Source organism: Pseudomyrmex gracilis, unplaced genomic scaffold (genome assembly GCF_002006095.1).
Source record: "Pseudomyrmex gracilis isolate BER0280 unplaced genomic scaffold, ASM200609v1 scaffold_56, whole genome shotgun sequence".
In the NCBI taxonomy this organism is placed as follows: Eukaryota; Metazoa; Arthropoda; class Insecta; order Hymenoptera; family Formicidae; genus Pseudomyrmex; species Pseudomyrmex gracilis.
In genome coordinates, this window is record NW_018020640.1 from 472,709 (window position 1) to 496,645 (window position 23,937).

Genomic DNA, 23,937 nt, shown 5'->3' on the forward strand with positions numbered 1-23,937 from the left:
CTGTCGTCCAAATATAATTTGATAATTTTAAGTAGCTAAATATAGCTTAAAAATAGTCTTTGATTAGCTTAAATAAATAAATAATATTCAATTTTTTTTAATGTAAAAATATTTGCGTGAGAATATTTTCTTTTGCAATATCGTAATAATTTATTAAAATTAATTGCATCATTAAGCAATAATTCGATGTGCATCTCTCGAGCTCGACCGAGAGTCAGCGCGCGATTAGGTCGCAAAGGGTCCGCTTGGTTTCACAGCGATTACATCACTTGACCGAAAATTCATGGCGGTTCAGCAGAGCAGCTCGGCAGTAATATTCGCATCTCCGCTTTGGTCATCTGTGTAAACTCCGGGTGTTACATGGGCGTCGTCTTCCCCTTGGTGTGCCCGTGCTGTGTGTAAATATCTCTTTGAATAAGCGGGTGGGAGATGGACACCTCCCTGACTGACGACGATGGCTGGAGACGCCGCGCGTGTCTCTCTCGTCAGTCAAATCGCGGTCGTCGTTCTGCGACTATTCGTCGCTTGATACACAAAACGCCGTGCTTACTGTCGCGCGCGCTCTCGACCTGCGTGCCAAAAATAAATTTCTCTCGTTCTCTCTCCTCTCGTCAAGTATTTAATTAAACAAACGTATTGGTGAGAACCTCTCTCTTCCGGTGTTGCGCGCCTCACGTCAAAGTTCTGTGACTCCACGAACATTTTTACAGGTCTAAAAATAGAAAATCAAAAAATAATTTGAAAAAATTGAGTAACAATCGTTCAAGAAATTCTGGATTCTGGAATGTTTTGTTATTGAGATTTTGGACGGATCTTTTTCGGGTTACCATGAGATAAAAAGTAGTGAGTCTATATATACTTAATATTTTTTTTCCATTTATTTGTGGATTCGATTTTTCAAATATTGAGACACATGCATTTGTTTATGTGTATGTAAAGGAGTAAAATTTCTTTCTGTAGGAGAGATACAAGTATCGTGACAATTAGTTCGTACTTAATTGCATATTTATTATTATATTGTTAGTGTGTTAAATAGAAGAAAAAAAGTATATTCTTACTTTGTATGTTTTCTCGACGCATATTCCTGTTGTTACATATACATATCTTATTCTTTGTTTCTGAAAAAAAAACAGGATATAACAATTCGGTGTATGATATCAAAAGAAGAAATCCGAGGAGCGGTGCCGCGTCAAAGACACCGTACGTCGTACAACTGACTCCAAGCATCCGCAAGATGATGAGGCAATTGATACCGCTGCTTCTTCTGGCGGTCGCGGTGTTGTCTCACGAGCCGTTCAAAGTGATATTCGAATGGAAATCTATCGACTTCGAATGGCTGTCGGACGAAGTGCGGCAGTTCGCCGTGCTACGCGGTGATTACATACCGGCGAGCAACTTCATAACCACGGTGAAATTTTGGAAGGACAAGATGTATTTGACGCTGCCGCGATGGAACGACGGCGTGCCAGTGACGCTGGCGGTCACGTCGGCGACTCCGGTGAACAACGTGACGGCGCCCAAGTTGGAACCTTATCCCGACTGGAATATGCAGAAGCTGGGCGACTGTTCGGCGTTTCAGTTGGTCCACAGTATCGAAATTGATCCTCGAGGTCGCATGTGGGTGCTCGACACCGGACGGCCAAAAACATATCGACAGTTTAAAGCCTGTCCGGCGCGTCTTGTTATTCTCGACCTCGAGGACAAAGGCAAGATTCTTCGTACATACGAGTTTCCCAACGACGTGGCCAGTCTCGACGACACATATCTCAACGACATCGTTCTCGATCACGAGGACGGTGTGATGGCGTACATCACCGACAGCGGCAAGCATGATCCGGGCATCATCGTCTACTCGTTGCAAAACAACACTTCTTGGAAGGTCCGACACGATTCCATGAAGGCGAAGTCGGAAGCGGCAGGTTTCATGGTGGCGAAGACGCACGTGATCAATAAGATGAACGTGGACGGCATTGCGCTTTCACCGGCGAGCTGCAGCGAAGAAAAATGCGAAAGGTATCACCTAATGAATATTGTTCTCACGTTAATTAACACTATTTACGTAACATTTAATTTCAACATTTATTTTTCTGTTTGTTTTCGTTGTCTTTTTTTTTTTAAGTTTGAATTTTTTTCGCAGCTTTCATCTTCCCAGAAATATCTCACGTGTAAAATCGTGTAAAATCGTTTTCAGTTTTTCATCGCGCTAGCGTATGGGAATAAATTTTTCAACGGCATTTTTTTTTATACTTTAGTTAGTCCTTGTTTTCGCAAAATTGGCCGAACGAAACAACAATGCGCGATCTTTGTTTCAGACAAATCTACTACACGCCTTTGTCCTCCTTCCACCTGCACTCGGTCTCGGTGGACGCGCTGAAGAACAACGCGACGCGCATTAATCCCTACGTAAAAGAGCTCGGGCGAAAATCTTCGCAGACCGACGGTATGATGATGTCATCCACCGGTGTGCTTTACTTTGGTCTATTGGCCGACGACGCTATCGCTATGTGGGATACAAAGACCGCTCCGTCCTTCACCATCGGTCAGAGAATCATATCACGCGATCACGTATTGACGCAATGGCCTGCCAGCTTCTCGTTCGACCACGAGGGCAACTTGTGGTGCGTCACTAATATGCTGCAAAATGTTTTGAACAACAAAGTCAACATTAACGAGTCCAACTACCGTCTGATTCGAGCACGCGTGGGTTTTAAAAGTTATCTGTATTACGAGAACGGTACGGCACCTGAATGGCCGGATGTCACCGCGGACGCCGAGTCCGTAAAACTCACGTTCGCCTCACTTCTAATCGTCGTCTTAGCGCTCGTTGCAAAATAGTCGCATCTTAATGCGTAGAAAATCTTTATCGGGAAGACGGTATATATGATTTACGTGTTACAATATTTTTGCGCTGAAGTTTTTATTATCAACACACATACGATGAACCAATAGTGCGCCCGTTGTGATAAATGATTACGATATATTGCATTATGTATCAGTATTCAAAACACACACACATATACAGAGAGAGAGAGAGAGAGAGAGAGAAAGAGAGAAAGAGAGAGAAACAAATCGATATCTTAAGACATCTTTTGAGCGCATCTATTTTTTTTTTGGAGTATTATAATATTAATATTTCACAAAGGATCATATTGAACGAACATTGTTGGTTTTAATAATTTATACGTACATAAATAAATAACTTGAGATTTCATACTGAAGTAGCTGATTGGATCATGTTTACATTTGAAGCACGTTTACTTTGTAAAATGTTTTTTTTTAGCACGTGCATTTGTTATAAGTACAACAAACCTATTGTTTTTGACGACATGATAAACACAGATAAATGCAAACAATACGTACGATAAATAAACAATCTATACATTTTTTTTAAATCACTTCTCAATCATTTCTTTTAAATCACTTTTTTAAAACACTTCTCGGTAAAAAAAAAACAAAAAAAAAAAAAAAATAAGTTGCTTAAAAATTTCACTTAAAGCAATTTAAAATCAAATTGAAATAACATTGGGTTATACTGCAAAAATAATTATGTGGAAAGAAAAGTCGCGCAATATTATGAAGTGTGCAATTAAAAACCTTCTCTTTTTCTCTTTGTGTTTATCGTATAAAGTACACACTTAAAGATAAATCCATTTTTGCTGTGTATAAGACACGTTACTTGTACAGAGACTTATTCGAATAATTTATAACTCAATATCGAATCTCTAACCGATCAAAACGGTTTGTAATAGAGCGCGGTCTTGCACCAGAGTTGTCGTAGATGATTTATGACGCATCCAGAAAGAATAGCAATCGCGAAAAGATGACGATAAAAACAACCTATGTAACAGTAAGAGGGTCACAGCGTATAGATTTATTTTTTAGAGAGGGATAATATATATAGATTTCATATTTTCATATACACATATATATATGTATATACATATATATACATTTTTATTAAGTTTGTGTTGTTTCGGCAGTAGAATCTTCGTGCGATCGCACACATGAGTCACAGATCTCCCATTTACATCACTATTTTATGTCACAGATGTATCTGTGTATGTATGTACATAATATTTATTAACAATTACACACAATGACACACGCATAAGTTACGATAACATATATACGTACAACACAAGACACACATTTATAAAATAATGATTACCGGTTATTGTTATATCGTTAATAGATGATTATATGTTGCGCAAGGTAACAAACTCTCTTTCAAATAAAGTGGTTATTTTATAAAAACATCGCGCATCTCGCACGCATACGCGCACGCACGCACATACACACGTGTTCTTTTTCCAGTATCAATGAATAAATATGCTCGACTGTGCAGATTGCGCGCACGTTGATGGAATACTATATCACTCTCGCTCTTTACGAGTGAGTCATGTCTTCTGTGGTTTCTCTCAGTGCAATTTTAATTCATTACACATAGTATATATAAACAAGGCCGCGTAAATTGTAAAACGTTAACAAGAGCCGCGCGCTCTTTTCTTTAGCAATTTAGATACGAAACTTTCGTTTGTGATTTTCAACGCCAAATCCCCGACTAATTGGCATAAACGCGGTTGAATTGAATGACACAGGTGCACGCACGGCAGATTCTCATTAGTTTTCGCAACTTCGTGCTTTGGAGTGGACCGACGGAGTATTTTCATTGTGCGACGTGTGTGTGTGTGTGGGTGGGTGGGTGTGTATACGTCGTTGGGCAAAAGTGGAACGGCACACAGCGACACAATTGTGGGAACCCTTTCCATTCCATCCTCTCTTTTCAGCGCACTGACAAAATGCACTGACAAAAGCAAAGATATGCCAGATGGAAAAAGAAATAAAGATACGCAAATAAGCGCGCTTTTAATTACAGATTACATTACTTATAACATTTCCGTTTGCAAGACACTTAGCATTTAATATCTCATCGAGAATCAGAGCTCTGTTGTCTCAAAAAAAAAAGCACGCATCTGGTATAAATTAATTTAAATTAAAAGTTTCTTTTTCAAAAATAAAAAGCACTACAGTAACTGTTGCATTTGTGTGATAATGGTATATATTGCGCTGTACATTGTCGTTTTTGCGCGTTTTATATATTTAACAACATAGATATATATATATATACGAGACGCGCAATGAATAATGCAATTTCAAGAGTCCACAGTTGCTTTTTTTTTTTTTTTATCCTACATCTAATTGTGTCATGAGACTTTGCACATGTGCGACTCAAAAGGAGAGAATTGCATAATTTGTGTGTAAGTTTTGCGCCTGCGGCGTGTTTAGTTGTCGCGTGTACGCGTTTCACCTTGGACGTTTGTATTTCATTACCTCGTTATGGGGAAAAAAAAATAGCCTTCTGTGCACGCACGTGTACGTACACATGAATATATACATATACGCACAGAGATAATCGCACGCCCAACAACCGAATAAATTAAACGGAATTGTAGATGCTTGTGCGCACGCGAGCAAGCGACTCCATTACCTTCGCAATAGTTAGACTTTTCCATTATTGTCTACTTAAGTCTCATTATTTTTTTTACCTATTTGCATGTAAAACACTTGTTGCGCCTTGAGTTTATGCTAATGCAACTAACACGAGGAAATTTATTGTAAACAACAATTAGCGTACATATGTATATATAATGTATATTATTATAATTTGATTTATCAACAAACTTACTTTTCAGTCGCAGTCTTTCCAACACTGGGTAGCTACCACACGTAATTTTTGCTCTCAGAATTGATTTCAATCGGAAATTTTCCATCAATGTCGTGGTAATAAAATCAAAATATGTTTATCTATTTTTTAAAATAAAAATCAAGAGGTGAGATAAATTACATCGATAATGTACATCGTTTGAAAGTGGGTGCTTGCTCGACCGTATACTCGGTCGCAGCTGGCGAAACAAAATCAAACCCAATTTTTTGGTATTGGTGCGAAGTGGCTCGGGGTGGACCGCTTCAGGTTGGTCCATGCACCATCCTAAGAAAAACAATTTTTTTATCACAGTCCACCTACAATAAAAACACATATGATGCGAAAAAGAGATTATAACGGTTGCCAATTATCGGGGGTTTTCAAAAGTACCTGCGCTGTCGGTTTTATTTTGCGGTCCACTTGGTAACCGTTGGTAACACTGCAAAGCATCTTTTGATCATTTACGACTGTTCGGAGCAGTTCGAAGGAAGTCGCACGCCTAGGACAATGATCAAGTAATTATTTGCACAGTGTAGCAATTTGTTATTTGCGAGTTTGTTTCGAAGCCTTCACAAGATAAGTAACTTGGCAATCGTTCGAGAAAGTTGCAAACTCAAAACCGTAGAAAAAGAAAAGAGAGGTTAGGTTTGCCCGCCACTGGTGGGTATTTAGGGTTAGAAATATGTCAGACAAAGAATCGAACAACGAGATCCAGATAATATCTGAAAGGTTGCAGACCGTCGCTACTCTCGAGTACAACAACACGCAGCAACAACAGGGAAAGAGTGCGCGGAAAAACAACAATTCCGTGGACATTAAAACGATCAGCGATAACGCGACTATCACCACCACGGAGAACATCTTCGTCAGGAACGTACCCGAACTCAATTTACCCGAGAAGATATTGCTCGTTATCGACACTGTCAAAGAGCAACAATGCACGCCCTTCAAGCTCGGCACGGGCGCAACGTACTCGCCCCTGTTTATGATCAAACGTGTGGTCGAGAACTTTGTCTGCGCCAAGTCCACCATTCAACCCGGTGTGCATCAGTACGCGCTGATGAGTCTGGAAGCGATGGACACGTGCTGGCTTTGCGATTACACCAGCAACATCAAAACTGTGTTCAATTATTTGGAGGGCATAGAGGAGAACACATTGGATGAGGAGCAAAAAACTTACGATCTTGGAAATCTGTTCGAGACGATACACGGGCGAATAGCTATACCGTCCAAACATCAGCCGGCGTTTGTTTCGCGTGTAATCTTGATATATGGACGTTCAAGCTCCGTTCCGAAATTTTATACGAGACAAAAGTACTTGGAGAACTTGACGGAAAATCCGTATTTCTTTTTGGACGTGCTGTTTGTGCACGAACCACCCGGTGACGACGACATATGCGAGAAGGTGTACGCCGAAATCGCAGCTCTGGATACCATGGGTTTTTCTTATATTTTCGAGGTGGGCAGAAACGCCGCCAAGATACACGATAACATGGCGAAATTGTTGGCACATCCGTTGCAGCGACCGCTTCAGAAAGATGCTTCTTACACGTACACCCCACTCGACGTCAAACACTCATGAAATGCATATTGTGTAATTCTCGGCGCATTATTACGCTAATTGTATAATTTTTTCTGTACATTTGTTAGGATATAACTTATTTTTGCAAAGAAATTTGTATTCTTCATGGATTCACTCTCTACTTTGTTGTTATACGTATAGTTTAACATAATATAACAAGAGAGAGAGAGAGAGAGACGATCAGTTGCTTGATCAGTACATCGATTACAATACATAGATACATTTTAAATCTGTGTTTATTTATCAATATATAGATAGAAATAATTTTGTTATATATATATATATATATATTCTTATTAATCTCTCGTCTCGAACTTATACCGCAGAATATAATAAATAAACCTTACTTTTTTTATAAAACACACAAAGCCTCAGAGATATTAACACATGTGAAATGTTAATTTAAGATATATTATTATATCGATCTTTTTATCGCTTGTTTGTATGAAATTTTTTTTTTTTGTTTCTTTTCGCATTCGTATTATTTTAATTTATTTTATTTGTATGATGTTTTACTTTTTTTTTTATATAATACTATAGTTTACAATTGTTTTTGTTTTGTTTTGTTGCTATTCGATCGATTTGATTGCGAATCTTCGTGTTGCAACTCTTTGTTGTTAAATGATCAGACAGTTTGTCTTTACGGGCAAAACTACGTCCGCAGATCTCGCAAGAGAACGGCCTTATTCCGGAGTGCACTCGTTGATGTCTGACAAGATTAGATACGTGAGAGAATTTCTGTTGACACTTGTTACATGTGTAAGGCCGCTCGCCGGTGTGTTTTCTCCGATGTTTGTTGTAATCTCCCGTGTGACTGAATTTCTTCTGACAGAAGTCGCATGTTAATTGGCGTTGTTTGTTTTTTCGCGTTTTACCAACACTTGGGCGATCGTCCAAGCAATCGCCGATGGCAACGCGCGCTTTGCGTGGCGTGGCATCAACATTCTCTTCATCTTTATCGCCAATTTTCACGACTTTTCTGATGTTTTTCGTGGCTTTTATGGAATTTACGTTTTCGTAACGTAACACACAATCGATTGTATCTCGCGCCTTTGTCACAATTTCTAAATTACAAGTACTAGCGTTGGTATTTTGATTAGCTATTGATGAATTTTCAGCTCGAACGTTCTCGGCGATTATTTTTTCTCTCTTTAGCGATAAATTCTTCTTAAAAACCATCTTCGAGTTTAGGAATACAAAGAGAACAAATTGTGTTCAAAACCTAAATATAAACAAACAAGCGGACATTAGTGTTCTTATGAAAAATATATAAATATATTGTGTGTGTGTGTGTGTGTATGTGTGTGTGTGCACGCTCGCGCGTATAGATGCAAACAGCCACAATGTGTGTAAAATATATATTTTCATTACTCGTCTCAAAATTTTTCTACACATTGAAGTTATATTAAAAAAACAATGCACTTCAGTTGGTATATTTTTATGGCTTTTAGAAATCTTATAGATGTACACACCATGTGTGTGCTTTACAAGTTATGTAAAAAATATAAAATATAATAAACGTTAAATATTATAATTATACGACGAACGACTTCAAATAAATTTCTTTGTTATATAAATTTTCTAATATTTGAATTAACCTTCAACATGAACTATTTTCACAGCATTACGTTATCAATATGGTATATGTACATTTATATTAGAAAACGATAATCTAATCTAGAAAACGAATGCACTTACCACAAGTTTCAAGTTCAATTTCTGTAGATGCGTATATGAGCTGTCTCACTTGTGAGCAACGGCGTGCTTTTTGCAACAAAACTGATATATATGTAGAGCGTCGCACATTATCACACACTTTTACACATTATTTCAAAAAACTTAGTTATTACAATATCCATAAGACCACGTATGTAAAGTTCTGATTAGCCAATATAAAACGTCTGTGTGTGTTTCCAATGTATATCCGAATGACATAGCTTGTCATTTTCCCGGTAAAACGACCACGTATATATTATCTTCTCGTGTAATAGAAATATCCAGCGGGGAATACCCGATCAGTGTGGCCGTCGCGCGCTGAACAAATATATATTCGGACACGTAACATAAACACAGACATGTAGAACTATGGAAATATTTGTAAGAAAATGTATATTTTTATTATAAGATAAAGTTTATTTAGCATTTGATATTTTCGCATTTCAAGTACGAAAGTTTATCGAAAGTTATATCGGAATTTTAATCTTATGTATGTTAGAAAGTGTAAGGAAATTATAAATAAACTAATTTTCACAGATTTTAGATTTTATATTGTTACACGAATATTCACACAATATAAATATTTTTCCAGTTACAAATTTATATATATATATATACAAATTTATATATATATATTCATACGTGTTTCGAGTTTCTTATAACACATCTATATACTCTAAATGTTCTAAATTATTCTCTAATGGTGGTTTTTGATCATTGCGCTTCGTAGAGCAATAACTTATATTTTACACACATTCATACATTTAACACGCATACATTTAAACAGAAATAAAAAACTTTATACATGCAATTATTTTTGTAATAACGCGTGGTTACGAGTTGTAAATCTCAAATATTGATTACATTTGAATGTTATGTATATGTATACATATATATGTACATTATATGTACAATACGCAGTCGCACGTTGCAAAGTTTATAATTATTATTATTATTAAGATTGCAATGCTAAGTTGTGGACAGAAATGCGTTATGTGGAACATTGTTGTAAAACAATTTTCAAAACAGACTGTAACTTAAGTGGTCAATATTTTTCCAAGTAACAATTTATATCTCGCTGGTGTTTAAAATCTATCAACTATGTCTCTCTCTATATATCACAGTAAAAGTAAAAAACACTAAATCTATGTAAAATTTTTTACGCGCTACTTTTTTTTATTTATACAAATATTCTTCCAACAAATATATTTCGTCGTGAATCTTAATACTTCCTCTGTTAATACTGACTGTGTCAGTTTTTATATATAACGCTTATTGATCACTTACTCCTTATTGATCACATTTTTACGCTGCGTCGTGCAACAATTGTCATATATATATATCTATTCGGAATATGTATGAAAAAAAAAAAAAAAGAGAAAATAGTTGCCAATTTACGATCAAGTCTTACTGAATAACTCCCACAAATACGGTTCTGGCTCGTTTACATAGACACACGTCTCGTAAATGTCTCATAAAACATGTCTCATAAAATGTTGTACGATACTTACAACAGAAAGAGCAAATACGGTCAGTTCTATACTCGGAGTAAACGATAGCGCGGATGATGCTTGCGATTTAAACAGTTGCTCGAAATACGCCATAGATTTCAGAAATTGCTCTATCTTATTGTCGAGATATCGTTCCCTCTCTGACGCAATTTCGGTCGTCGTTGCAATCGCGGTTTCTTCCGATCTCAATTCCATCTGATCGTCCATTGATTTCCAGTCGCCGCATTTGGGAAAATCGCGAGGAACGGGCAACATATCCTCGTGTTCGCCCACCTTGAAGATCAACGCCATGCCTATCTCCGCGTGAAATTCGATGTGACAATGAAACAGCCAGTATCCTGAACGATCGTACGATTAATTAACACTGTGTCTTCTTTTCGACAAATGACAATTGATGTTTATTTGAAAATTATCTTCTGCGTGGATTACTTACTCGTGCGCTTATAGTTTTAGACCGAATTGTTTAATTTATTTCGAAGTCTCTTACCTGGATTAGCGGCGTAAAATCGCACGATAGTGTAACCACCGTCGGGGACAGTCACCGTGTCCTTTAAAGGTGCTCGTACGAGCTTCCTGACTATCAAACCTTGCCTGTCCAGTTCTTTTACTTCATCGGCGGTGGTGGTGTTCCCTACTTTCTCCATAGCCACGACGCGGAACTGATAACCATGAAGGTGAAACGGATGATTCGCGTCATACGGAACACCTACCGAAATTTGTTTTTTTTTTATTTACGCAAAAATTTGGACAATTAAAAATGTAAATAAAAAAAAAAACACGTTATTTATATATATTGATTTTACCTTCATCGATCAGAACCAGTTCCACCACACTGTTGAGCTTAACTTGGAGCACGTGAGTGCAGGCGCAGTAGTCGTCCTCGCAACCCTCGACCGTGTCGGCGTTACAAAATTGATTCGGCTCGATTCGGTCTCTCTCAGACAGAAGCGGAAACGGCGGCAGCTTCATCGATATGTGATTCAGTTGCGGCGTTAACAACTGCTGTTTCATATTTTTCACTATCAGAAATAACAGAAATATCACGTAAAACAATTTATAAACAATTCGAAAATAAATTCAAATATTTTTTTTTGCGAAACTGTATCTTATAAAATATTATTGCGCAGATAAATTTCTCGATTTAATTTTTTATTTGTTATAATTAATCCAGAGTTCCTAACCTTGGTGAAAGCCGTACAAGTTTTTGCGGTGAAAGTGCGGGTTGTCTTTCTTGTAAAAATCGTACGATATATAAAACTGATAATCTGGTTCTTTAGTGTTCCAAGCGTCGTCGTCATCCGTCGCATTTAACATCGGCATACTGACACTGTCATTTGTTTCGGTTCCCTTATTTAGAGCGTTTACTTGCTGAAAATAAAAAATCGTTGTTAATTTTTTTACATTTTTTGCAAACTACTTACTTGAGGCAACGTTTTTTCTCGGAAGAAACATTCTGAGAAGAAATCGTGAAAATAATGTGTTACGTACCAGTCCTTCTCGCACGTGATCGTACGAAACTTCTGCTTCCGGTTCGTTCTCGGGCGCGCCCTCGTAACGCAATATCGCGACCTGATGGGCGCTCAAGAATCTCTCGTCACAGTCCATCAGTCCACGAAATCGCATCCAATAATTGTCCGCCGGTTGGTTCATCTCGATTATGAAATCAAACCTCTCACCGGCGTAACTCACCAAAGAATCGGCTGTAAAACGCAAACAAAACGCAACAATTTAGTTGTAATTATTATTATTTAGTTGTTTTTTCCGATGTTGAAATTTTTTACATTATTATGTTTTCTCAATGCCATATGGAACGCAACTGATTAAATGGTTTTTTTTTTATGTATAGAAACAGCAGTACGTGTGTGCAAAAAGTGAGATCGTACCTTCAACTGGTTCAACGTCACGTCCATCCGAACTGATCACATGTAAAGTGTGATTATCAACGAAAATTTCAATCGGGCAGTTGAGGAATTCTGCATTAATCAGTCTAAATCTGTATCGAAAGTTCTGCAAACGTAAATCGTAAATGTAAAACAAGTGACTAAATTGATTGAAATATTTTTTAAATTAGAATTTTAATCAGGCGCTTTTTAAGTAGAAGTAACATCTGCATATTGAGAAAAAAAAATAATTTAGACGGTAACCAAACCTAACTCGACACGGATTTGAATAAAAAAAATTACCAAAGAAAATTAAAAATTTAAAAAAATATCTTCCTGTTTTTAAATGTTGCACGAATATTTTTTTTTTTTTTTAGAGTGGAACATACCGGTTTCACTACGAACGTCGTGATAGGCATGTTGGCCAAAGTTTCGTTTTCATCTTGAACATCGAAACGGCCGAGACCGTTTATCAGTAAATTTGGCGACTTGTTGTCGCCGTCCGAGTGATGATGCGCCAAGAATTTGGGAAGACCCAACTCGTGAACCCAATCGGCAACCGTTAGCGTATGTTCGTCGTAATCGTAAAGATCCTTGTGCCAATCGGCTTTCGGGGGAACACGAACAATCAACGGTCCGAACACACCGTCGCCTCTCTGAAATCCTGCAGGTAAAAGTAACGACATTCCAAGTAAATGACGAAACTCAAAGTTAATCTTGCGAAAACACATAGTTTTCTACAAAACTGAATAATTGATAAAAAAAAAAAAATTAATTTAAATTTAGGATCAGTGTTTTAACGATTAATCAGAAAAATATTGTTAACTTATTAAACGTCCTTTGAACATTCTGTTATCGTAAGATGTAAAAAAAAAAATAACAACCAAAAGACTCGCCTATGTGAGAATGCCAAAAATGCGTGCCGGCTTCGGTGGCGATAAAATTGTATCGAAAAGTCGCGCCGGGAGGGATAGGACATTGCGATATGTAAGGTACACCATCCATGTACGGCGTGGTGAGATGATGCTGTCCGTGCCAATGCATCGTGGTGCTCTCCGCGTGCAAGAAATTAATCATATCGACTATTATCCTGTCACCTTGGCATACCTAGAATTCAAATAAATTACAATAATAAAAAATTCCAGCGTTGTGTTTTTTAATTAGCGGTTTGACTCGGTAATCTCGTTTTATCGATGCAGATTGCCTGATAACGATCAGACATCGTTTTTCAGCAAATCAGAAATATGTCATTAAAAAACCACAACACGACCGACTGATTGGTAATATACCGTGACTCAGGTGCACGGTACATTACCTGTGACAGACGATTCTATTTTTACATCTGGTAGCCGTGAAGAGCAATCAGATCTTAGAATCTAGAAGAAGGAAGCGAGCGGAAATACAGTTGCGCGCGAACAATATACTTCTTTCTGATACGTCAGAAAATCAAGTGCTTGTTAAACAACTCGCTACTGAAAGATGTGCTCATTGTGCAGAATAGATCTCGCCGGATCTTGTGTATGAATTAAAAATATATATATATATATATGACGTATATTATTTTTCAGTCATTATAAAATGATAGCCACCAAATAGAAAATAATATTATCATGTGAACAGGGAGATGTCAAAGAATAAATTTGCCTCGAAATTATACTCACCTCAATCGGCGGGCCCGGCAATTGCCGGTTCACAACTAAGATAGATCGTTTTACGCCGTCCGCCGGGACACAATGAGGTCGAAAACAATCTGTGATGTTGAAGGGACATTCATAACACGCTTTGCTCATTGTGTGATAATATTCCAGCTTGAAGGTGTAATAACAGTCTAAAGGCGCCGCACCATCCTCGCACGTTCGCCGGCACGCATGTTCCGTCCAATCGATCATGTCGCAGATTTCAGGATCAATCGGTGCGAGACCGATATCATTGTGCGCCGTTATTATCGTCTCTAAGAAAAAAAAAACGATCATTATATCATATAATGATATATCAATGAAATATTTTTTTAAGCCTGTTAGAGTTTACCTATCGTTTGACTTTTCTTTTTATAACGAGGTGAATTTTTAAGCGAGTTCATGATTTTTGTCGCAATTCGGCAAAATATTCGATATGTTGTTTCTTGCAAATTGAAAAATATCAAAATCCGAAAATCTGAATACGAACTGGAGCTTATTCAAATCGAAATGCATGCGTGATAAAAACAATTTTAAACACGATTTTTGAGTCAATGTTACACAAACACATAAATTACATGTAAGGGCAAGATAAAGATGAAATAGTAAAAGAGTGAGAATTCCATTACACATACCTGAACGGCTTCTACAAATAACTAGAAAAAACAGACTAAATATCAAATTCCAGCTTATCATTCTCGGTCTGTAACAGAAATAATCTAGTTCAGAAAAGATCCGACACGCGTAACATGTAAATTTAGCTCGTTACAGCGTCTTATAAAACAGAATATTTACGAAGATAACAGTTCGATAAAGAGATACATAAATGCAAATAAATTCAAAAAAAGACATTATACACTTCCCACACGTGCGCATTATATAATTAGAATTATAAAACGTCAGCTTTTGATTTTAAAATTTACCTAAGGCTCTGAGCAAACATTCAGTAGAAGATAAGTAATAACCATATGTATAAATCGATTTAATTTGCTACTTCAACAAATATTTAAATTTCTAACTTCAACAAATATTTAAATTTCAGTTTTGTCACATATGATTAAATAAAGAAGCTTTCTACGACATATGATTCTATTCCCAAGTATTTATTTAAAACAATCTTAGATAATTGAAATAATTTTTTTACAAACAATTAATTAAAAAACAATTTTGTTAAAATAAAGTGATGCTCTTTATTTTTATGTTTAAATATATTTTAACTTGAGATTTTTTTTTTTTTTTTTTACTTTTAGGTTTTACTTACAGTTTTATAATTAGAGTGTAATTATATCCCGCTCACGTATTTTCCGTCTCTCGAAATGATATATTTCCTACTCCTGTATAGAGATAATCGGCGGATTTCTTACGCAGATAATGTTTAGAAATAGTAAACCGTACTGAAAAAAAAAAAGAGAGGTATATTTCTTATTTTAACGGAGAACTTATAGTTCTAGGACAAACTAAGCTTCATTTACATGTCACAGTTTCTACTTTGCAATACTGATAAAACAGCATCATATACATATTTATGTCATTATGTTGAAAATGTCACACACACCAATCCTGGTATATATCATTAACGGCAAAGAAAATGAGATTCTTTTCTTGAACAACAGATATTTACTGCGACTAAATAGACGGACTATGGATTTCTTATATTTAACTGTCTTAAACTTTTTCTGGTTTAAACTTTTTTGTTTTTGTGAAAACATTTCTTATCTTTAATTGCGGAAACCAAATTAAATTCCTTTAATTTTTTATTTAAAGAAAAAAACATTAAAATAATTGTTTTTGTGTTATCTTGAATAATGAAGAATAAAGTGTCTCTCTTTAAGATTGTAGTTATATTTTAATATTCGACGAGAGTTGTGCAAATGATCACTTAAATGCGGCAATAAAAAAGCGGTTAATCGACGATCTTTACGGCTAGTTTTTATTCTAAAAGTATTGCGATATATTGCCGCACAGACACGTGTAACATTGTACTTGACAAAGCCGCGCGCAGGTAATCACTAATGTCGAAATGTTTGTATCTCGCAACACGACGCACTTGCATGATATCTTTACAAATTTAGCACAAGTTTCACGCAACGCGCTCCATCGCTGTGACACGAGACACGATGACTCCTGCACACAGGACGCGTCAGAAAAGAAAACGATACGTTCTACGTGCAGAAAGTAATTATCTGCAATAATTATCTTGCGATCGCGCGAAATGAACTAAAATTGTCGCAATCCGAACAAATTTTCTGCATCGTGTATGGATTTTCGATTGCGAGATGTGTTCAAACTTGGAAAATAATCATTTTCACTGCTCAATGCGCACAATTTAATGTACCAACCTGTAACACGATGCAGAACGTGTGTTAATTCGGATGTTCTTGGATGCAATCGAGAATCAAATCACACCACGTGCTCGCACGTTTTTTTTGTTTTTTTATCTTCTGTGACAAAAGCACAAGTTTGCGTTAACGGAACGTTTTACAAGAACGATGTTTTACTTAGAACTGAATCGACTTCGCGCCATTCGCGTCTCTATATAACACAAGAAGTCCCGCGTTGAAGGAATCACTCGTATCCACAGAATAGCCATCAACAGAACACGCCGCTTTACCTGCTGTGGCTGTAATTCGAATATTCCCCACTTGAGCATGTCCGACCAATAAGAGAGTCTCAGTTTTCCGGATGTGAACACGTTCGTCAGTGGACTTTCCACTTGTTACGGGATTTGTTGACCAACAAAGACAGCGAGCTGCAAGAAAAATGTATCCCGAGACAGTTCTCTTTTTTTTTGGGCGTGTTAATTAGTACACAGAGAGAAATAATATCGAACAAATATAATAAAGAAAACGTAATCAGTTTACAAATATCGTTAAAAATCGTAATCTGAAAGTTAAAAAGTCAAGATATATAATTAACTTATTAATTCTTTATGTCATTCTTTTTATGATTGATCAGAGTAAATCGGATGTGAATCGGTATAATTGAAACCGGAAAAAACAAAAGTAATTTATCAAACAAATCAGATAAGATATACTTTTATATATCTCTATTAATCAAAAATGTAATTTATTGATATTTTTGAAATCACGTAATTGCTTAATTGCATAGATGTGCAACAGCATTCGCACAAACGCAGAGAGAATTATGCAACCATTGTGTCTCTCTTTGTTTGAAACCAAACTTTTACCGCGATATGATATACCTTGGAAAATTGCGAACACAAGTGTGAAATAATTGCAAAGAAGAAACAAAACGTTGTGTACATTTAAAAAAAATAAGCAATTAAGATGTATCTGTTTTTTTTTTTAGAATAAATATTAATAAGCTATCAGCAATACTGATTTTACAAGCGCAAATATGTATTGTTACAACAACTAAAAAAAAAAAAACATGGTCAAGTGCAACTTTTTTCTTAATTATACATTTTTTAATTTTTTTTTTTTTGAACGACTCAGACCTCTACATTTTGTCGAATCTAATCTATAAGATCAAATTAATTAAATTTTTTTGACAAATAAAAGACTTACGTCTAAATTTCTCCTTAATTCCATTATTTCTCATTGACTTTTGATTCTTTTTGATTTACTTAATCAGACAAAACTTCAATATTACGTGACATTGCAGTCTTTGCTGCAAATGTCATACGACACGATAATTTGATAACAAAAATATGATAGAGAGAGGGGGGGTAATGTTTGCGAAACTTATCTCGATTAATGAAACGTTCTTTCACGATTTATCGTTCATGGTTCGTCGACATCTTGGCATACGACGTTACATACGCGAATGATGTCGCAACAACGACAACGATGAGAAGAAGAAGAAAAAGAAAAAAAAAAAAAAAGAAAAAGAAAGAAGAAAAGAAGAAGAAAAAGAAGCGTCGTCGAAGAGTACGCGCGGTGAAAACTCATCTATTGCACTTGTTCGTGAATACAAATTGAGTTGTAATAAAATGCCGTTATCTTTGACGGATGTAAACTCAGTCAAACGCAATAAATGGATTTGTTGCAGACTTTTGTGAATTCCACAAAGAATATTGTTTAAACTCATACTCGTCACGTTACAATTTAATTTGCTCGTATCTAATATTGAAACGTAACTTAAGTTTTTTTTTTTTTCAAATGTTTTGGAAAAAAAATTCATTAATTTGTCAATTTTGATATATAGTTAACGCGCATAAATATTTGATGATACACCTTTAAATGTCTGATGTATTGCGATGAAAAAAATGCAGGCAAAATACACGGAAGTGTCGCATTGAATCTTTCATCTCAATGTTTCACGTCATAATTTTTTTCACGCGATGCATTTTACTGATATTATCGATGACGAAATCTGTATGCAACTAATTATTTTAAATACGCGTTTTTCTTTTGTGCACACATTGCGCATCGCGTCATGGGATTAATTTAGCATACGTATTATTTCATTTATTTCTTACGGATTATAATAAAGATAATCGCATAATCTTGTAAGAGATAATTTCAAGGTAAAATTTCCGTTCTCGTGATTGCAAACAAAACTGCATGCGACATTGTGTAGATTGTATCACAAAATTAGCATTTTAAAGATCGATTGAAATCGAAAGGAGCACATCTCATAGGCATCAACTAGCAAATTAATTTTGTTCGACGTGTTTTTTTTAAAGAAAGTAAAAATATCACACTCGCGTCACCGTATGTAGACATCTTTTTTTTGGGGGGCAAATATACACGAAACAGGTTCTGAAGGGAATTCCCGTTCTGTTCAGGCCAACGCGGAACAAAAAAAACCGGTAGTTATTCACGTCAGCAAATGACGTTGATCGCGATCATTTTATATATTAACTTCCTCATTTATTCGTTTACAATCTATAAATAGAATTAACTTTGCAAACTTTTGCTCAAGATCTAAACATCATTTTTCTGCCAATTGTACATCTGATTATTTTGTTTTCAATCGAGAAGATGTATAAAACGCACCTAAAAAAAAAGGAAGAAACAGAGATAAAAGAGAATGTCGGGAAAAAAAGAAAGAGCAAGATATGTTATGTGTATTACGTAATTCAGAACGAATCTCAAGGATCTCATAATGATCACGTAAGGAATAACAACAAATTGATCCACGCAAAATGAAAGAGTCTTGCATACAAGTCGAGTCATAATAAATTATCTACATTATACGAGGCGGTTCTTGCCCAACCAACCGCGCGATGGGCCATGGCCGCAAAATCAAGGGCTATGGAAAGCAGTAGAAGAGAGCAACGTCTTTATAACAATCATGCGAGTATATTTGCAATAGAAATACTTGAGATGAGATCACACAAGAACTATTGAGAATATTTTTCAAATTATTGTTTTTCGTAAAATAAAACATTTTTAAGATCGGAATTGAAATTTAATAATTATTTTTGAAATAATCACTTTTGATCAATTGTTTTATTTATCCACTTGTTACAACAAACAATTAATTTTACGAGAATTTTATTTATCGGAAAAAATCTTTTATACAATAAAAACAAATTCGATATTTAATTATGTACAATAATCATACACGAGAACGTCTCAATATTTCACACGCACGAATAATACGCATAATTATATGTAATCAGATATAACAATTATATGTAATCAGATATCGAATTTGTTCATGAAGAACTTGTTTTTTTCGGAGCAATCTGCAATTATTTATCTCGATGGGAAAGAGAAAGTTCGAAATGTTAACCACATAACACCGATGACATATAAAATATCAATTAAAATTATTGCGTGATAAGTATGACGCAATATCACGCAACGTAATGTAAGAGCGGGGAAATTTGAGCGTTTTGGTATACTTATAATTAAGATAAAATTTATATTGTATATATGTGTGCACATGTGTGTAGAAGCCCCTGAAAGCGGCAAAAAAAATATTGAAGACAACAAGCGCCATCTAGCGATACTTCGCGACGTTAGGTAGCAAAAATGACGTGGGATTACGTAGGATAAAACAGTCATGCAACTGTGATCGAATGTGCAGTAATATGTCGCTCACTTGGAATTCTACAAAAAAGCACAGCGAGCGTGAGAGGTGAGTCAATAATTTTGACTCGATTATGTATTTTAAAAAACTTAACTTGTACTCGTTTGTTATTCCTTCTATTTTCGCGCTTTCTGGCCGCAAAATACAAATACCTGTGCTACCTGACCATAACCTCGTATAATATTCGAACGACAGATCGTGTCTTTGTTGTCAAAACACGAGACTTAGATTTAATTTAGCTCTCTTAGGTCAGATTGTATTGAATGAGTGTTCGATCGAGTGCGCGATTTTTCACAAATCACAATATTCGAGGAGAAAAAAAATACGTTCCTTCGTCGTGTGAAGACGAATAATTAAATGTTAAAAAGATAACTTTTAAGAGGTTAGAAGATCTGTCATCCGTGCGATATCGTGTATACGAAATGAACATGTGGTGTCACATCAGAAGAATAGCGTAAAATTCGAAATAATAAGAATATTAATGCAAGTAATGCTTCAGTTTTTTAGTAAGACTATTTCGACACTTGTAAATTTGTGATTTAGACAACGATGTAAAGCCTAATTGTCTAATGTACCTCTTTATTTCGTAGATGGGTTTGTATTTATCCGATATATCTGAACAGCAAAAGGAGCCTGGCGGATGGACGAAAGTTAGCTAAGGACAAGTGCGTGGAGAATCCGACGCATCAGGAGATACGGGATGTTTTGCTGGCGGCGGGTTTTACCGTCGGCGTTGAGAATAAATTACACCCCAAGGAACGTAGCAAAGAGCCTCTGTATCGCGGTCGTATCCGCGTGCAATTAAAAAATGACGATGGTACACCAGTGCGAGCCGATTATCCAACCAGAGACTCGCTTTTGGAGTACGTTGGCACCACCATTCCGAAGTTGAAAACCCGTCAAGGTAAACAGAGCTCCGGCGAACAAACGTCGCAGCCATCCACGTCGACGTCAAAGAAGGGAAAAGGCAAGGGAAGGAGATAAGAAAGAATTCAAGATCTCTTCAATTATAACACATTTTCACTTTGTTGTAGAAAGTTATTTATATAAAATTAATAAAAAAGAACTTTGGAGTTGCATATTTTACAAAAACAGTTTATTTGGATTTGTCGTTTTTAACTTTGGTTTTGGTTTTTTTTTCATCAACATTGTTGATCTTAGCTACGTTATCATCCGTTTTGGCGGTTGGAATTTTAGTTTGTTTAGGAGTATCTTGCCAGTGAGAAGGGACTATAGAACATGGAACTAATGGCGTGTGAAAAGATGGAGAATAATAGTTCAGAGGATATGGGTTCATCAATGGATTACTGTAAGGAGTATAGTAATATCCAGTATCAGGCTGATAATAATATTGCATTGGCTGATGTGTTGTATTTATGTCAGAAATAGGTGACATCTCTGCGTCATATTGCGAATTATCCGACATAGGATTGCTTGCGGCAACAGTGTCTTGATTCTGAAAGAAATGAATTTTTAACTCGTAATTTTTAGTTAAAAAACAACTCGATTTGACAAGTCAATTATTTATGTTTTGCAAAACGTTGCACTTTACGAGTTCACTTTCAATGATGGATTTCTCAAACCGGATTTGCAAAGAAAACTTTGATTGAACGAATCGTACATCTTTAGGAAAATTTTATATCAATTAGAAATAATTTTGTTACTTACATTTGTACTTCTGACTAAAGCGTTGCGACGATGATGCGCTGGATAATAATGATAATGATGTACGTGATGTCCAAGTAAGTTGTGCAAAATGTGTTTTGGAAGATTCAGCGCTCTTAACAAAGGATTCCGGTGAAGATGGTGAGAGTGGTGGCGAGTGTGATGAGGCACACCCATCAACGTGTCGTACAATCCGTTTGTTGTAGGATAATCGAAGATCGGATGATTCGTGCTGTACGTCTCAACGTCCGGACTCGCGGCTTCTGGTACCACAGACAACGGAGATTTCCATGAATCTCGATAATTGGCGCTAATTATTGGCACGCTGAGAAATTCGCTTTCAGACTTGATATTGTTTTTGTTCACGTCCGAAAACGAATTTATCGCGTGATCGGTGCTATCTTGGGCTATCGTATTGAATGCTTTGACAAAGTGGGAGTGACCAGCCATTGGTCCCCCATTGTTAAAATATTGTGCCACTTTTTCGGCATCTCCTACAAGACAATTCGACGTTTTAACTTCTGGTGTCGATGTCTTTTAAATATTATTTAGAACTATCGTGTCTTTTCTAAGACAATAATTAATCCTTTGCGGACAAGACTCTCTGCGATAAAATTGCTTGGGGCTGCGCCGCCCGCAGACACGCGTTCGCAAAGGGTTAGTTAATGTTTTACAAGTGACAATGAAAGAGAGAGAGAGAGAAAGAGAGACAACTCATATCAATTGCGAAATTTTACGAGTCAGAAAAATATTTTTATATCGTGTACTTCATTTTTATATCGTTCACTTCCAAGCTGATTCATCAATAGAGATCGCGTATAGAAGTTAACATAATTTCTTTGAGGAATATTTAAGTCAAATAAAAAATCACAACACGTGTAAATAAATGATCTTACCCGTTCTGAGACGATGTTTAGATTTTAGAGAACGCACATCTCGTTTTTCATCTGTGAGGTCTTCAGGAAGTATATTCAGATCGACGGTCTCGCTCTCTCTTTGTAAGCGCTTTACACATTCTACATCTAAAAAATTTGTATCGTTAACAATAAAAAATGTAAAATACGTGCTACAATCTGTGAGATTATTAGTTTCGCCAAAATTAAAAAAAAAAAAGACAAATTATCCGCATTAAGTACTTTTAACATCGCTGTCGGGAAAACTGCATTCACAGTAACCGTTTGCAAAAACCGCAGCGGTGTTACATTGTCCGCAAAGAAAGTTGCACGTTTCAACGTCATTTGCATTCAACAGAGTGCCGCAAATTAACGCTGTTAACAGAGACAACATATATTGATTAGATTGTAAGGTACAAAAATAAATTAAATTTTCGGGAACCAATTATTGGAAAAAGAAACAAACAACACAATTTATGGTTTCGCTGTTGACATCATCGAAGTCATTTGCATTGAGATACCGAGTGTGTGTTTTGATAAAAAAAAAATTATAAGAAACTTACTACACAAAATCGATAATTGGAATAGAAAATTATAAATAAAATTATCTTTTATACGTACCGGCGCAGCATAAAACAATAATTAACAACAGATACCGATGAACAGCCATGTCTTTCATCGAGCGAATGTGTGAACGAGATGGAAACTTACTTGAAGTAGTAACTAATAACTTAATTTAAATTAAAGTGTCTACTTTTTTTGACTCACAGATACAAATCGTACGCGATCGCTCGCTGTACTGTCATCATTAGCAGCTGTGTGTCTTTATTTAAAATAGATTATTTCGCACAAAATTTGCTGATCGTTCTTCGAACTGCTGTTTTTGACACCGTTATTGCAATTTCGTGGTTTTATTCGGCTGGATATTTTCAATTGCGTCGCGATCTACATATCAAACGTATGTATAATCATAATTTATCGCTAGTCAGCGATTCAATGGTATTCAAAAGACGATTTTGCAATGTGTAACAATTTTTGCGCGTCTGACACTCTCGTTATCATCTTTATCTTTTATTACTTTTGCGGTTTCGCAAATTTCAACGAATTTATATACGCGATGTTTCATAATTTTGTGTAAAAAAATTGAATTAAAAAGAGACAAAGAACTGCGTCTCTATTGCGAAACTGTAATATTTATGAATTGTGTTTTTCAAAAAAAAAAAAAAAAAAAAAAATAAAAAACAAAAATATAAAAATATAAATTGCATATAAATGTGTGTGTGACACACCGAGATATATTATAATTT

The 23,937-nt window shown here is 35.9% G+C and overlaps 5 protein-coding genes across 10 annotated transcripts; 3 read left to right on the forward strand and 2 right to left on the reverse strand.

Moving 5' to 3' along the window:
• The first annotated feature begins 196 nt into the window (after window positions 1–196).
• Window positions 197–3,211, forward strand: LOC109853858 (protein yellow-like). Its single transcript, XM_020426391.1, has 3 exons — window positions 197–843; window positions 1,134–2,013; window positions 2,313–3,211. Exons 2-3 carry the CDS (start codon window positions 1,235–1,237, stop codon window positions 2,833–2,835), a joined length of 1,302 nt encoding a protein of 433 aa, XP_020281980.1. The 5' UTR covers window positions 197–843; window positions 1,134–1,234; the 3' UTR covers window positions 2,836–3,211.
• Window positions 3,212–3,472: 261 nt separating this feature from the next.
• Window positions 3,473–7,806, forward strand: LOC109853888 (BRISC and BRCA1-A complex member 1-like). 2 transcript variants are annotated; one of them, XM_020426438.1, is made up of 2 exons: window positions 3,473–6,219; window positions 6,434–7,806. In XM_020426438.1, the coding sequence occupies exons 1-2, from the start codon at window positions 6,212–6,214 to the stop codon at window positions 7,284–7,286; spliced, it is 861 nt and encodes a 286-aa protein (XP_020282027.1). In that variant the 5' UTR covers window positions 3,473–6,211; the 3' UTR covers window positions 7,287–7,806. The 2 variants fall into 2 exon arrangements, with proteins under 2 accessions (XP_020282027.1, XP_020282026.1); XM_020426437.1 differs by having other exon boundaries at window positions 3,473–7,806.
• Window positions 7,807–10,348: 2,542 nt separating this feature from the next.
• On the reverse strand, window positions 10,349–17,663 carry LOC109853892 (laccase-2-like). 3 transcript variants are annotated; one of them, XM_020426448.1, is made up of 13 exons: window positions 17,597–17,663; window positions 16,681–16,818; window positions 15,331–15,463; window positions 14,705–14,772; window positions 14,055–14,344; window positions 13,290–13,500; window positions 12,783–13,057; window positions 12,397–12,520; window positions 12,002–12,213; window positions 11,695–11,881; window positions 11,317–11,532; window positions 11,001–11,219; window positions 10,349–10,851 (listed from the first exon to the last, which is right to left on the reverse strand). In XM_020426448.1, the coding sequence occupies exons 4-13, from the start codon at window positions 14,763–14,765 to the stop codon at window positions 10,475–10,477; spliced, it is 2,172 nt and encodes a 723-aa protein (XP_020282037.1). In that variant the 5' UTR covers window positions 14,766–14,772; window positions 15,331–15,463; window positions 16,681–16,818; window positions 17,597–17,663; the 3' UTR covers window positions 10,349–10,474. The 3 variants fall into 3 exon arrangements, with proteins under 3 accessions (XP_020282037.1, XP_020282036.1, XP_020282038.1); XM_020426447.1 differs by lacking the exons at window positions 16,681–16,818; window positions 17,597–17,663 and adding an exon at window positions 16,409–16,674; XM_020426449.1 differs by lacking the exons at window positions 15,331–15,463; window positions 16,681–16,818; window positions 17,597–17,663 and adding an exon at window positions 16,409–16,674.
• Window positions 17,664–20,037: 2,374 nt separating this feature from the next.
• On the forward strand, window positions 20,038–21,151 carry LOC109853856 (signal recognition particle 19 kDa protein). Its single transcript, XM_020426386.1, has 2 exons — window positions 20,038–20,120; window positions 20,663–21,151. Exons 1-2 carry the CDS (start codon window positions 20,062–20,064, stop codon window positions 21,054–21,056), a joined length of 453 nt encoding a protein of 150 aa, XP_020281975.1. The 5' UTR covers window positions 20,038–20,061; the 3' UTR covers window positions 21,057–21,151.
• On the reverse strand, window positions 21,080–23,775 carry LOC109853855. Of its 3 annotated transcripts, none has more exons than XM_020426385.1 (5): window positions 23,252–23,775; window positions 22,874–23,005; window positions 22,634–22,759; window positions 21,741–22,000; window positions 21,080–21,528 (listed from the first exon to the last, which is right to left on the reverse strand). In XM_020426385.1, the coding sequence occupies exons 1-5, from the start codon at window positions 23,307–23,309 to the stop codon at window positions 21,169–21,171; spliced, it is 936 nt and encodes a 311-aa protein (XP_020281974.1). In that variant the 5' UTR covers window positions 23,310–23,775; the 3' UTR covers window positions 21,080–21,168. The 3 variants fall into 3 exon arrangements, with proteins under 3 accessions (XP_020281974.1, XP_020281972.1, XP_020281973.1); XM_020426383.1 differs by having other exon boundaries at window positions 21,741–22,231; XM_020426384.1 differs by lacking the exon at window positions 22,874–23,005 and having other exon boundaries at window positions 21,741–22,231.
• Between the last annotated feature and the right edge of the window lie 162 nt (window positions 23,776–23,937).